Genomic DNA, 16,204 nt, shown 5'->3' with positions numbered 1-16,204 from the left:
AACTGAAGTTTGTGTAATTATTTTTGGATGAGTTGTGTTAAAAAAAATATGCAGCCAGTTGTGAATATTGGTGGGGAAAACTAGTAAGGAGGAAGAAGATAGAGGGTTACATCACACCTGGAGGAAGTGGGAAGCGGGGTTTTCCATGATTGGCTGAGAGGCAGACAGACAGCCTGATCAGCCAATCAGGGCCAGGAATCAGGAAGATCCTTTTGCTGACAATATCACCATTCTGTGTTCAACTAGAAACCTGAAAGGATGTGTTGTGGCAGTGTCTGACTAATAGCTATGGCAGATAGTGATGGACGAATATCGTCCGGGACGGTTCGCGAACGCGATCGCGCGAACGTGATCAAATGTTCGTGAACCCCAAGTTTGCGGTGGGCCCAATTCACTTTAATGGCAGGTGAACCTGAAAAACCTTCAAGGTCATATTTGCAGCCACCAACTACTTAGTAGAAGTGCGCAAATAGTCCCACAACATGGACAGTGACATACCAGAGGGGGATCAATGACAAAATTCCAACAAAAATTATGTATCTTAATCAGGGGACATTTTTATGAGTCTTAAAGGGAAATTCTCTGAAATGTGCCCTGTTGGAGCCTAGAAAAATTTATATTTTAGGCCACAGGAGTACCGGCCTTAAAAAATTAGGCATTCACCTGACATAAAAGAAATTGTGATTATGTGGCTCGAGGTACATTATTCGGTCACTGAATAACAATTCTACTGTAGCCCACTCTTTTTTTCACTTTTTTTGGGCGGGCAACTGGTATATCACACCAGTAGAAATGATTTGTTCCAATTTCGTTTGTCACTATCTGTAGCTGAGGTAACGCAGCAAAACCGCAAACAAATGCAGCACTACCCAAATGCACTATATAGAAAGTATATTATTGGTATATCACACCCCTGCTTCAATCAGTTTTTTGGGGGGGAAACTGGTATATCACACCAGTAGAAATAATCGCAGCAGAACCGCAAGCAAATGCTGCACTAAGTAAATGCACTATATAGAAAGTATATTATTGGTATATAACATCCCTGCTTCAATCAGTTTTTTGGGGGGCAACTGGTTAATCACACCAGTATAAATTATTTGTTCCAATAGCGTTTGGCACTCTGTGTGGCTGCAGTATCGCAGCAGAACCGCACACAACTGCTGCACAATACAATTGCACTATAATATACTTTCTATGTTAGAAAGTATATTATAAGTATATTACACCCCTCAGTAAGTCACACCTATCAATAGCACACCTATACCAGTCCTTAAAAGGACTTTTGTGGCCCTATTAGCTAGCGTTTGGTGTCCCTAACAGCCTGTCTCTGCTCCACACAGCAACCTCTCCCTACACTGGCAAAAGACTGAATGTAAAATGGCGGCCAGATCAGGTTTATTTATAAGGTAGGGGATATGTCCATGTGCAGAAACGTCTCAATTGGCTGCCCTGTACCACTTGATGAATGTGTCATGGGTCAAAGTTCTTCACAATGTAAAAGAATATGGCGCCGGCGGACATCGCCATATGTTCGCCTGTTCGGCGAACCGCGAACAAGCAAATTTCGCCGTGAAACAACCGCCGGGTGAACCCCGAGGCCATCTCTAATGGCAGACACATGCATAATCTAGTGGCTAGGGACTCTATAGGGTAACAAGGAGTATAGGGAGAGAAATGGAAGATATAACTGGGTATATTTTAGAGTTTAATCAGGTAAAGCATATAGAGAGAGTGATTCATACAGCTTGCTGGCAACTAGTTTTGCCTTACATAATTCTGCAATTGTAATTTTTTTGCAAAACTTCAGTGAATAACTTCGGGCTTTGATTCTACAACTTTAGCAACATTTTAAAACAGGAATCCAAAGTTAGCTTTGGTACTGATGTAAAAGCCGGTACTGATCATGTTATTAAAGTTGTAGAATTGAAGCCTGAAGTTATTAACTGAAGTTATTCACTGAGGTCTCGCGCAACTTCGGACATAAATTTTTTTTCCTCACCGAAGCACATACATTTTAATGCTATATGGAGACAGCACAGCATTAAATGCACACTACAGCCTTAAAATGAAGATTAGTAATGAATTAGGTTTGGATCTTGGTTCCGAAGCTCGATTCACTCACCCCTACTTGGTTTATTGCTGCAAGATAACTTTCAATTCCAACACATTCTTCTGCAAAAGTTGCATTGTTCTACCCATGTTCGTGAATGTATTTTAATACTGCATTATACCATGTAGTTCAAATACATCTTACTGCCAAAACTGCCATCTTAAACCAGGTTCAGTGTACACACTTTATTACTGCAATATACTATACCATTTAGATCAAGCACATTTTACAGTAAAAATTGCATTGCTATACCACTGTTAGTGATCACATTCCATTAGTGCAAAATACTGTGTAGTTAAAACACATTTTACTTCAAAAACTGCAGTTATACCCTTGTTAATGAACGTATTCTATTACTTCAATATGCCATGTAGGTCAAACACACTTCATTGCAAAAACTGTCTTAGTGAATACATGTTATTACTGCAGTATACGGTGTAGTTCAAACACATTTAAACGTATTGCATTGTTTTTCCAGTGTTAGTGAGAGCATTCTATTACTGCAATATACAGATGTAGCAGGGGTAACACACACACTCTTAACTCAAATTCCTTAACTTATCACGTTATCTTGAAGCAAAAGCCATTGAAAAGCAATTGCTTAACTCATTTAGTTGCATTTAGTTTAGATAACATGTCTCATAAAGCATGTGTGTTAACCCTACTACATCCGTACCATATAGTGCAAACATATTTTACCAAAAAAACTGCATTATTACCAAAGTAAAAATTGTCAATACCATTGTGCAGTGTGTTTGTAGGAGGGGAGTGACATTTATTGTGTCTCTGTCTTTAAATTACAGAAAAACACTTTCAATTTTGCCAGTACCATTTAATAATGTGTGTCAAACCCATGACCTTTTATTTGTAGGCCTCATAATAAAATGTCTGGAAAAAGGAAGAGTGAAAAACTAAAGACCCATGCCTCATCATCTGAGGGACAGAATGTGGATAGTAGCAGCACCAGCCACCTGGCCAGTAGTAGTAGTAGTAGGCCACAATTCTCGCTTCCGACAGGTGCCACATTATTATTGAAGACAAAGAGGATGATATTGTGGATTTGAAGATCACCTTTGAGCCTCACACTGTACCTTACAGCCAGGGGTTACAGCATTCTTCCCAATGCCCCCCTCACAGTAGATATCCCAAAATATGTGCCCCTCACAGTTGATATGCCAAGATATGTGCCCCCTCACAGTAGATATGCCAAGATATGTGTCCCCTCACAGTACATATGCCAAGATGTGTGCCCCCTTCATAGAAGATATGCCAAGATATGTGCCAACTTACAGTGAATAATATGCCAAGATATGTGTCCAGTGCCCCCTTCACAGTGGTTATGCCCAGATGTGCCCCCTTCACAGGAAGTGAAAAAAAAAAAACTATAAATACTCCTCACCTCAATCACCTGGCTCCTCCCATGATCTGCGCTCCCCATCAGCAGCAGTAGGATACTGTGACACATCGCGCTGCTGTGTAGGAAGAGCAGAGGCTGATTCCCAGCCTGCCCCACTCCTCCTCCTCTCCTACACAGATCAGCAGGACGATGTGTGAGGACATCGTGCTGCTGCTGTGGAGCGCTGGCGGCTCAATGGTGGAGCGGAGAGCAAATAGTTCCCTGCTTCAGTGGGCGCCTACGGTGTTTGGCACCCGGAGGGGGTGTCAGAGAAAGGACCAACCCCAATACTTAAAAAAAATTGCACCCCCTCACAGTACTATTGCCCTTATTGTACAACCTTCCCAGTAGTTTTTTACAGATGTGTACCCCCTCACAGTAGTTATGCCCACACTGTGCCCTCTCACAGTAGTTATACCTTTCTGTGCCCCTTTCACAGTTGTAATGCCCTATCTGTGCCCCATTCAAACACCTTTTACTGCAAAAACTGTCTTAGTGAATAAATTGTATTACATTTAAACGTATTGCATTGCTTTACCAGTTCTGGCCGAGAGCGGTCCGTGGTAACACGGCCTGGATTCCTGTTGAGAGCATGAGCGCCCAGTGTCATTGGTTGCTATGACGCCGTGCGCTTCATGCCGCCGCTGCACTACAGTAATACACTCGTATAGTGTATTACTATAGTGCAGACAATAAATGTCCCTCCCATTGTGCCCCCTTCATAGTAATAATACCCATTGTGCCCCCTTCATAGTAATAATCCCCATTGTGCCCCCTTCATAGTAGAAATCACCATTGTGCCCCCTCCACAGTAATAATGCCCACTGTGCCCCCTTCACAGTAATAATGCCCACTGTGGCCCTGTCATTGTAGTAATGCCCTCTGGCTCTGTGTCCCCTCCATAGTAGAAATGCCCATTGTGCCCCTTCACATTAGTAATGCCCTCTGTGCCCCCTCCATAGTAGAAATGCCCTCTGTGCCCCCTCCATAGTAATAAAGTCCCCTGTTCCCCCTCCATAGTAATAAAGACCTCTGTACCCCCTCCATAGTAATAAAGACCTCTGTGCCCCCTCCATAGTAATAAAGTCCTCTGTGCCCGCTCCATAGTAATAAAGTCCTCTGTGCCCCCTCCATAGTAATATAGTCCTCTGTGCCCCCTCCATAGTAATAAAGTCCTCTGTGCCCCCTCCATAGTAATAAAGTCCTGTGTGACCCCTCTGTATTAAAAACAAAAAAACACAGTAACTACTCACCTTGTCCAGTTCATGGAGCTCACTGTCCTTCCCAGTAGTTTTTTACAGATGTATGCCCCCTCACATTAGTTATGCCCACATTGTGCCCTCTCACAGTAGTTATGCCCTCTCTGTGCCCCTTTCACAGTTGTAACGCCCTATCTGTGCCCCCTTCACAGTAATAATCCCCATTGTGCCCCTTCATAGTAATAATCCCCATTGTGCCCCCTTCATAGTAGAAATCCCCATTGTGTCCCCTCCACAGTAATAATGCTCACTGTGCCCCCTTCACAGTAATAATGCCCACTGTGGCCCTGTCATTGTAGTAATGCCCTCTGGCTCTGTGTCCCCTCCATAGTAGAAATGCCCATTGTGCCCCCTTCACATTAGTAATGCCCTCTGTGCCCCCTCCATAGTAGAAATGCCCTCTGTGCCCCCTCCATGGTAATAAATTCCTCTGTTCCCCCTCCATAGTAATAAAGACCTCTGTGCCCCCTCCATAGTAATAAAGTCCTCTGTGCCCCCTCCATAGTAATAAAGTCCTCGGTTCCCCTCCATAGTAATAAAGACCTCTGTGCCCCCTCCATAGTAATAAAGTCCTCTGTGCCCCCTCCATAGTAATGAAGTCCTGTGTGACCCCTCTGTATTAAAAACAAAAAAACACAGTAACTACTCACCTTGTCCCGTTCCTGAAGCTCACTGTCCTCTCCCTGCAGTCACAGATTGCTCTGCAGCACTGTGTGGGTGGAGCTTATGCAGATTACTGGGTTTCAGGCCCCGCCCACACATGCCAACAGTGTGATTCATGCCTGCAGGCTGAATGGTGGAGCGCTGAGAAGTCTTCCTGCTTCACCATTCAGAGCACGGCTGGCCTGAAGAAAGGGAGGAACAGGGGGAGCTGAGCAGTGAGTGACATGACCCAGCTCCCTGTGCTCCAGCATTGAGCATTTCCATCTATATTGATGGAAGCCCTCATTGCTTCTGGCAGCTGTGCTGTCGGCCCCCGCAGGAGATTTGGGCCCTGGCACTTGCCCTGGTATGCCGGTTGCTGACGCCGGCTTTGATCATCATCACCATTTACTACCTCTCCTGCTCAGTCTACTCGTCCTAATCCTCCTACTTTTCTCCACCATCAGCTATCGATAACGGAATATGTGGCCAGGAAACAACTGTACGCGCCCAGAAATCTGCAGGTGTGCAAGCTTACTGCCCACCTGATCAAGTTACCAGCGGTACAGTCGCACCACTCAGCACTAGCCGTCATTCATTTTTTTTTAAAAAGCCAACTCGCCTTGTACTATCATAGGGTGGAGAGAAATTCTCGCTAATCTGACAAGGTGCACATCACTTTGGACACCTGGAGCAGCAGTTTGGGCAGGGACAGTACATGTCTTTCACAGCCCACAGGTTCATTGCCTTTCACAGCAGCAGCGACACAGCATTACAGCAACAAGGCCAGCTACTATTGATATCTCTGTTTATGTCTGTCTGGTTCCCACACCAGGCACTTATCCACTTCCTCCACATCCTCCTCCATGGACAACCTTCTGTCCTCTTCAGAAGCAGGGCCCCTCTCCTTCCCTTCATATCATTTATGTAAAGTGAAGTGCTGCCATAATGTTTTAGATATGATCAGCCTGTGTGACAGCAGCCACACAGCCAATCAATAGCTTAAGTGCATCAAGCAGCAAACAGCCTGTTGGCTGTCCCCCCAATGAGCAAGGTTGTTAGCAACAATGGCAGGAACATTGTGGCTGCACTGAGGAAAATAACACATACTCCCTGCATGGTGCACATGATAAGTTTAGTCATGCAACATGTTTAGGAAAATTGCAGTGGCTTGCCAAGTGTGCTGGCCATGTCCATGAGACTGTCCTGAGGCAAGGAATACCTTACTGGACTTGCAGCAACAGAAAAGTCTGCTCATATGATCAGCGACATTCCAGCTCACAGGAATTCTACCTTATATATATGTTAGAGCATATATATATAAGAAGCGTAAAGTGGTGAATGATTTTGTCATGCACCAGACCACCTCAATAGGGGGCATATGTTGTTTTCAGGTAAGACAGTGGCAGCTCATCAGAGACACATGTCGTGTACTCAGGCCTTTCGAAAAGGCCACCAGATTTGCCAGTATCAATTAAGTCATCCCACTGATATCTTAGGGCAGACACTTATGCTGATGCCACAGGGGACAGGGGAAGAGGCACATCTTACGCATTTTGATGGCCATCCTGTAGCTGTTGGGGACCCACGTGGAGAAAGTCCCATGGAAGAGGAGGAAGTGGAGGATAAGGATGAGGAGCTACCAGTGGGGGAGGAGTAGCAGGAAGAAGAGTCATTTATACTGGAGTAAAAGGCTGCTACTGTTGACGACACTGACCATGATGACCAATCTTCCTGGGGGAGCGGAGCCAGAAAAAACTGGGTCTTCAGGCATGCTGGCTTGAATGGCAAGCTGTATGCTTGCTTGCTTACATAATGACGGGCATATGGTCACCTTCGAGCAATCTGATGATTACTGGATAGCCATGCTTTTAGACCCCCACTATCAAAGCCAAATGCATGAATGTTTTCTTGTTGCTGAAAGGGAGGTCAAAGTGTTTTATTACCAGGATACACAGTGTATGCAGCTTGCCTCAACTCTGCACCCTTCAGTGTCCACCATCGACGCTACCACAAACAGCAGAAGCCGCAGCAGCAGCCAATTTAGTATTATCAAGATAGGGATGTTCTTCCATGTGCCGCGCCAGGATGTTATACCGCCTGAACAACCAGGTTCACTCCTACCTGGACTCTGGTCTTTCTCCTCAACATTCCATGTTCCTTCATCCCATGGACTCCAGGGCTGCCAGATTGGAAGAGTGGCAATAACTGGCCGGTTTTGCTCACTGGTGGAGGACAAGTGGGGGACAAGTTTGGCAATTTGTGTGTGACAATGCCACCTGCCACCTTGAAAACCCTCTGTGAGATGACACTGGAGGCAGGATAAGACAGTCTTATCCTGCCTCCAGTGTCATCTCACAGAGGGTTTTCAAGGTGGCAGGTGGCATTGTCACACCCAAATTGCCAAACTTGTCCTCCACCAGTGTACAAACGTTATCTTCTGCCAGTGTCCAAAGCATCACTTTTGTCAAAATGAGTGAGACATGGATCCGTGAGGATTTCCACACACCTCTGGCAGAGGCCGATGAATAGATCTGCCACTGCTGACGGTTCCCAATCATACCACTGTCACTGTCTGCCTGCCTGCCTACCATCATGTTCTGTACAGTATGGCTCCTGCTGTTGCTTCCATCATGCCACTCCTGCTGTCTGTATGCCTACCATTATATTCTGTACCATATGGCTCCTGCTGCTACAATCGCAGCTGCTACTCCCTGCTGCTAATCCCCTACTAACACTTTGATTACCCCTACTGCCACTACCATTTCCGCTACAAAGCTTCCTTCAGCAGCGCAGGTACAGTTAAGATCACCATCTACATCACTGGTCTTAATAAATGTGCCCCCTGCGCTTAAACACCATCTGCTTCCAATAAGGAACAGATTTTTGAAGTTTTCTATGTGAAAAACTTCTAAAATCTGAACTGTCAATTGTGTGTTTACCCCTAGTGTATATGTCAGTGTCACTCTGATATTATTTGAGATTGCTGTCATTGCATTAAAGAGGGGAGGCAAGAAATAGCAAAAAAAAATATTAAAAAAGAGACCTCAGAATGTTATACTGTATATCAGTTTTCAAGGACAGTTGCAGCACATTTGATTTGTGAAGAATCTATTTGGACCCAAATTTTTCGAAAAATTTGATGAATCGGACAAGAAATAAATTTCAAGAAGTTTACTCATCTCTAGTGCAAATATTTCCATTATACCTTATCTCTGAGTAGATTCCTTTCTTTAGTTTGGCTCACAATCACTGAAGATAATGACAGAACATTGACATGTGAAAAAGGCTTAATGGCTTACTTTTAATTTGGACCATGCCATGCTAAACTTGTTTTGAATTTTATGGATTCTGGGAGGCAAATTGAGGTACAATATGGAGGTACAATATGGCCCATGCAACACAGTTTGGTAATATAGCCATTAGCTATAGCCCTAAAGCAATGTGAATCTCTTCATAGGTGGAGAGTCCTTAAAAATGATTTTAGGGATTTAGGTCACAAGCTCAGGGCATGGACCTGAAAGGTAGAATTTTACGAAATTACCTGTACCACAAGCCACACCAGAAAGGCAGTGGGAGATTAGGGAAATTAAAAAGCAACTGAAGAACTGATGTAGGAAGGAGGGGTTTGGGTTCCTGGAGAACTGTCTGACTTCTCTGTTGGCTATAGACTCTATCATAGGGATGGGTTGCGCCTCAGTGGGGAAGGTGCAGCTGTTTTGTGGGAGAAGATAGCTAGAAGGTTGGAGGAGCATTTCAACTAGGGATGGGGGTGTAATTACATTATAGGAGGAGAATTTAGTGCAGTTAGAGACCTGGAGTGATGTAATGAAACTTGGGGAGGAATGGAAGGAGGGACTAGAACACTTTATAAGGAAAGGTGTAGGGTAAAAATTATACAAAACCCTCTTAATTGTATATGTAATAATGCCAGAAGCCTAATAAAACTGGTTCACTGGAATTAGTGATGTGTGAGGAGGACTATGACATAGTAGTCTCAGTTATTCAACTGAGACATGGCTGGATGATATCTATGACTGGGCGGTTCATTTACAGGGTTACAGTCTGTTTAGAAAGGATTGTCAAAACCAAAAAGGGGGAGGGGGTTGCCCTTATGTAAAGTCCTGTCTAAAGCCCACACTCTGGGAAGTTATAAATGAGGGAAATGAACACGTGGAGTCACTGTGGGCAGAAATACAAGGAGGCAAAAACAATAATAAAATACTTATAGGAGTTTACTATAAACCGCCTAATATACCAGAGTCTACAGAAAATCTACTACTAAGGGAAATAGACGAGGTGGCAAATTATAATAAGTTTGTTATTGTGGGGGAATTCAACTATCCAGATATAGACTGGGAAACTGAAAGCTTTAGATCTCAGTATTCAAAAAGAGGTAAAAAAAAAATGAACCAGAAGACTATAAGCCATCTGTCGTGGGTAAACTGTTTGAAGGTTTTCTAAGAGATGCTATCTTGGAGTACCACAATGAAAATAAGCGAATAACACCGTATCAGCATGATTTCATGAGGGATTGGTCATTTCAAACTAATTTAATCAGTTTCTATAAGGAGGAACGTTGTAGACTTGACCAGGGTGAGTCAATGGATGTCATATATCTTGACTTCTTCATAGTATTTGATACTATGCCCCCGGATAAAAGGTATATTTACATTAGTAGTCAATATTACCAAGCATTGTGCCTGGTTTAAATGTCATATGCCATTGAAGTTAAAGTGATTGTGTTTCAAACACAATAGCCCTAATTTATAATTCCGTCACTCCAGAATTCTGTCTTCAAAAAGTCGCAAAATAGGGCTTTTGCGACTTTTTGCATTTTTACACACTCACTCCAGTTTTGGTCGGCTATGTTAATGAGTTTCACTCCAGATTTATCATTGAGATTTTTTTTTAAAGTCGCAAAATAAATCGCAATCTAACTCCAAGTAGGAGGATGGAGTAGGAAAACTGGAGTAGCTTTTGTAGACAAAAGTGTTACGTTTGAGGTTAAGACAAATTTATCAAACATGTGACATTTGATAAATGTGGAATAAAGTAAGCCAATGCAGACTCAAGCAAAATTGACTTCAAATATTCCTCTCATCATAAATTCCCCCCATTATCTTTTCATATGCAATAATTGGGCATGTAGATGTCTTGTCCAACTCAAACCTCTCCTATGAGCCAGAGTAGGCAGCCTCTGAATAAGAGCAGCTCCTGCAGTGGCACACAGCCTGTTCAAGTGTTAAAGAATAACTATACGGTTCCGTTTCTGCAATTTTTTGAAGACAAAACCAGGGGTGAATTTAAAAAGAGAAGTAGTATTTGTCCTTTATACTTTCTTTTTACAGGCTTCTAGTCAAAAGGGTCAATTAAAATATTTTTGTATAAAAATGAAACATTTGAAAGTGTATCAAAAATACTAACTACTCCATATAATTTTGTCTCTCCTTCATCAGGCCACACAGTGGAATGTAAGTGTTGCTAAAGTAGCAGTAGTGGCCCTACTCACTAAATTAGCAGCAATTTGAGAGCTTACATTAGTCACAGACTTCCTGTTGCATTGATCTCTGATCAATTTAATATCATTTATATATTTAAAGGGGATGTTCCAGGAAAATGTTCTACATTTTTCAAACCAGCACCTGGATCTGAATGCTTTTGTAATTGCAAGTAATTAAAATGTAGCATAGCCATTGAGTTATTCAATAAAATCTATCTATATAGCGCCACCTGATGTTCTTTTCCTCATGTCTCTGTCCACCTCACTAAGGTGGACACACATAGTCGGTTTCATCCTTCAACTGCAACTGCCATATCTTTTGTTAGAAGCTGTGACAGTTACAGGACATGCCCGTGTAACGAAATCCGAGGTAATAGACAGATAGATAGATAAATAGATAGATAGATTTTCATATTTTCCTAAACATATTATCAATAGCTGATTGTATAGGAGTGGCTGTTGATCTATTAAGTAAATGCAAATTGTACCTCCAGGTGCCAGCCAGTCTGAAAACTAGGTGAGACACTCCACCTTCTCAGAGGAAGCTCTATTTAACACTGGCCTGCTAATTACAAGCCATTTGGGCACACTAATGAAGACCTGGAAGGCAGATATTAAAAATGCGGAGCAACCCCAGACATGTTGGCTGCTAGACCAGCGGGTGGTCTAACCCATTCAATAGATGAATGAAATAATATCAGAAGCCATAACTCCGACCTCATAACACCCACATCCTCAGAACCCTAATAATTGTGTTCAGCCTCACATGGGCTTCGGGGAGAGTCTATACACGCCATACTGAACATGAGGCATTTCTCAGTATTAAGGATCTGGCCTTCTGGAAATCATAACGCGATCATATTTGGTGTCTGTATGACCGGGACGAGGCAAATCAGATTATGGGATCTTACCTGTACCCGCAGTCCCTGTCATACGGTGAGGAATCACCGTGATTCATGTTGCAACATCGGTCAGCCTTGTGGGAAGGTGGGGCAAAAACCTGAATAATATCAGACGTCCCAGAAGGCCGGACCGAAAGGAGGGAGGTTCCCTCACAGCCCACCCCTCGACTAAGGGGGGATAAAAATGGGTGTTTGGGAACAGGTAAGGGTCAGCCATTTTGGGGATCTACATCGTTTAGAGTGACTGCCCATATTTTCAGCTGTCCCCACAGCCAGAATATAACTGCTGCATCTCAGTAAGCCAATATTCTGTATTTTATCCCTTTTATTTTATCTAATAGTACAACGTGGGAGAGGATACTTATGCGCTGCCGCTCTTCTCTACAATCTGGGTGTCTAATACTGCCCTAGGGATAATCCCGGGGGCCACAGCTGGGTTCCAATTGTGAGCCCTGCCTGGACTGCACACTAATGATTTGGGTAGAACCTGCCAACGTAATAGGATCCCGCGCTATGTGCCAGACACGACCCTCAAATGTTAAAATGGTGAGAGCTACTAATGCAAATTAGTGTGTAACAATCTCAGCATGCAGCGATCTCACCTGGAGTGTTGCGCTGTCAGCGGCTTCCAATATGTGTCTCCTATCCAAGAATATTATTTCCCATAAAATCTTCTGTCTTTATCTTTAATCCTTGTAGTGGTTAGCTTCCTCTGTTCTTTCGCTTCCCCTCTTCAGCACACGCCGCTCCGGCCGGTAGCTGGCGTGGGAGCAGGGAAGCTTGAAAAACCAGGTCCCAGAGCAAATCCTGTGTGACGTCACACCTCTTGATATGGGTGTCTCAAGGGGAAAAAAGAGCAACCAACGGGTTTCAAAACACTCGTGTTTTTTCGTCAGGGCCCTAACGAAGAACATTTGAGGGACGTGTCTGGCACGCTATGTGCAGGATCCTATTACGTTGGCAGCATCTTTTATTTTATCTGTTTTACTGCATTGTTATTGTATGTATATTTTTATCTGACACTTTCTTTTTGCATTGCACTGCACTATTGTGTATAAAATAAAAAAAATTGATAAGTCCCTTCCTTGTGGTCTTATAGAACTTGTTCTTTCGGAGGGAATAACGTTACCAGTAGTGTTTCAGAGGATTTTAGGTCTCATATAGATAACTTGTGTTACGGTGTTAAATTTGGGTTGAGAGAATATCTGAGTATAGGCCCCTATTGACTTATAGTATAGGTGGTGGCAGCTATTGTGATAGAAAATATTTGGGTGTTAGAATCTAGGGGAGTAAGTTAGCATAATTCCGTCATCTAGGTGGGTGGGAATTTCTGTGGTAACTTGATGAGCTCACTAGTATTCACCCCAGTGACGTGACCTATTGAGTAGGGATCGTTACACCCCGTGAGAAAAGTCACGCCTCCCACCCCACCCTGATCTGCCAGCCTGAAATAAATCTGGCAGAGCAAATGGAGCAATGAATGGTTGGAGCTCTGGATCCATGTGAGGTACAGGGATGGTTCTAGCTTTGTTAGAAATAGATTGTCGTACTGTATGATGTCGGATTTCTTTTACAGAAATCATGGCATAACCCCTTTACTTGTAACATAGTGGATGAATAATTTATCATTTGAAAAACTGAAATTAATATTTAAGAATATCCTGTCTATTCCAGAAATATGTTATAAAGGCAACGGACGACATTACCAAGGGACTGTCAACACAACAGCATCAGAAATCTCTTGTCAAAAATGGAGTCAACAGGTAATGTAAAACTGACATTGTAATAAATATTACATTATACAGTCCAGGAAAGAGTGGGTCAACTTGTGATACGAATATTTGCAGAATTTTTCCTTGCTGCTCTCGGGAGTAATGTCAGGTTTCAAACATGTTATGTTAATATGGGAAAAAAGCTAATAAAATAAATTCTTATTCAGCTGAGACCTTTGAAAAGTATTTACTATTCCATTCAGGCACCTGTATTTTCCTCTGCCAAACCAGAGCCAGATCTCCAAATGCTTTATTTGGTTTTAAAATGAGAAACTTGAGATATAAACAAAATTTCTTCAAGGACTGTGAGAACAGAGAAATCTGTAGAAACAGCAGGTCTAGCTTTAGTTTGTTAAAACACTTTTTGAAGAAAGTTTATTATATTTTCAGGTAGAAAATTTTGCTTTAGGTTGATTAAACGGTTTGTCTAGGTCTAATTTTTTTCTGTAAACTGCAAAATGCTTGTTCAGAGGCAGTATCTTGTCTAGTACCATTCAAGTGAATGGGGATGAGTAGCAATACCAGATAAAACCCATGTCCAAGACTAATAACTATATGCTCATATAGATTATTTTGTGCCGCTCGGCTGCTTCTGTAGGTACGGCCGCCTGGGGCAGGAGCTTATTCCCAGCTTGCCCTTTTCAGAGACAATTCCCTTAATGTGTGAAAGAGAAAGGAAAGGCGCTCATAGGGCAGTATGAAGTTAAAAAGGTGTTCAGGTGCAAAACGTGCCAAAAGTTGTGCTCACCGTTTTGTGTTGTGCATACATAGGCACAACACTCGTGAGGGCAAAGGGTCGGTGCTGCTGGTATCGTTCAATCCTCGTAAATGGAGTAGCCAAATCTCCAGAGGAGTGATGTGAAATAAATTCCCCTTAATCCCTTTAATGTAGACATTTTTATTTTATATATATATATATATATATATATATATATATATATGGAAAAAAGAAGAAAAAAGGCAGCACTCCAGATTAGTGATGAAAAAGTGGATGGTTTATTCACCCATCTAGCAGCAATGTTTCAGCTCTCTCATTGGAGCCTTTGTCCAGCTGAATAACATGTGACATACATAAATAGTGCAAGCAATTTACATAATCAAAATCCATGATTAAGTAATAAAGTGCAAATACATCAAAGTATAGCAATATTAAAAACATAATTCATCTGTGACCATGATCATAGCAAAGTTATTTGTGAACGTCGTCGAATAAAGTGCATAGCGTGGTAAAAACAGTAGTAATATTGATGTGGGTACATAATTATCAATAAAAATATATAAAGTGCACAGTGGGTATCAATAACAACTTGATTGAAACCTTAAAAACATTCAGATCAGTCACGTTCAGTCGTGGAGACATGATGGAACCTGTTTGGTGTCCGGAAAAGCAGTCTGCGCGTCCGCCGCTACACGTGCTCTCGCGAGACACGGGACAATACATAGAGGGAGGTGTGGGAACCACAACAAAGATGGCCGCTGACTACCTTTCATACAGGGCGCATGCTCATGCCCATACAGGCCGGCAAGTTCCTCATACAAAATTGCAAAGACACACTAAATGTATTCAAAGCTCCACAGTTCAAGCAGACAAAAGCTGATCCGCAAACGGAAGACCAACGGGCGACCATCAGTCTCCGTGCCGGGATGTCTGTGCCGGGGGTGTATCACGGAGTGTCCAACCGTATTCTCCTCCCCCCCCCAGACCTATCAGCATATCTGCTCCATGTCATTATCCCAGGGTTGCGAAGGGAGCATCCAAGTAAAACTTGAGATAGTCTCCCAGCAACAGTGAGGGTAGGGCATCAGGGTATCACAGTGATGTGACCCCGGATCCCTCCCAAGGCAAGGGAAAGTCTCCCTGTACGAAAGGTAGTCAGCAGCCATCTTTGTTGTGGTTCCCACACCTCTATGCATTAGTCCCGTGTCTTGCGAGAGCACGTGTAGCGGCGCACGCGCAGACCGCTTTTTCGGACGCCAAGCAGGTTCCATCATGTCTCCACGACTGAACGTGACTGATCCGAATGTTTTTAAGGTTTCAATCAAGTTGTTATTGATACCCACTGTGCACTTTATATATTTCTATTGATAATTATGTACCCACATCAATATTACTACTGTTTTTACCACGCTATGCACTTTATTCGACGATGTTCACAAATAACTTTGCTGTGATCATGGTCACAGATGAATTATGTTTTTAATATTGCTATACTTTGATGTATTTGCACTTTATTACTTAATCATGGATTTTGATTATGTAAATTGCTCGCACTGTTTATGTATGTCCCTGTGCACATGTTATTCAGCTGGACAAAGGCTCCAATGAGAGAGCTGAAACATTGCTGCTAGATGGGTGAATAAACCATCCACTTTTTTCATCAGTAATCTGGAGTGCTGCCTTTTTTCTTCTTTATACATTTGGGACCTTGGTCACAGGCCCCCACAAGGAATTCCACCCGCGTTTAATGTGTGCTGCTTTTTCCTTTTCTTTATATTGTAATATAGGGGGGAAGATCGCTCCAATAAATCAGGTGCATGAGCCAGCCCAGGGTTAAAGAAAACGGATGTTTATTTTCCAAAACAATAATAGGTACAGCTTCCAGCAGCCAAGGTCCAA

At 42.8% G+C, this 16,204-nt stretch overlaps 1 protein-coding gene across 3 annotated transcripts in view; it reads left to right on the top strand.

Moving 5' to 3' along the window:
• MUSK (muscle associated receptor tyrosine kinase) overlaps window positions 1-16,204 on the top strand; it is a 234,275-nt gene that overhangs the window by 172,885 nt on the left and 45,186 nt on the right. For all 3 annotated transcript variants that reach the window (XM_040417267.1, XM_040417265.1, XM_040417266.1), the window contains one exon: window positions 13,490-13,578. In XM_040417267.1, coding sequence (XP_040273201.1) covers window positions 13,490-13,578 — 89 coding nt within the window. The remainder of the gene's footprint in view (window positions 1-13,489; window positions 13,579-16,204) is intronic.

The sequence above is a fragment of the Bufo bufo genome, chromosome 2, assembly GCF_905171765.1.
Source record: "Bufo bufo chromosome 2, aBufBuf1.1, whole genome shotgun sequence".
In the NCBI taxonomy this organism is placed as follows: Eukaryota; Metazoa; Chordata; class Amphibia; order Anura; family Bufonidae; genus Bufo; species Bufo bufo.
This window is presented reverse-complemented; position numbering and strand designations above follow the sequence as displayed.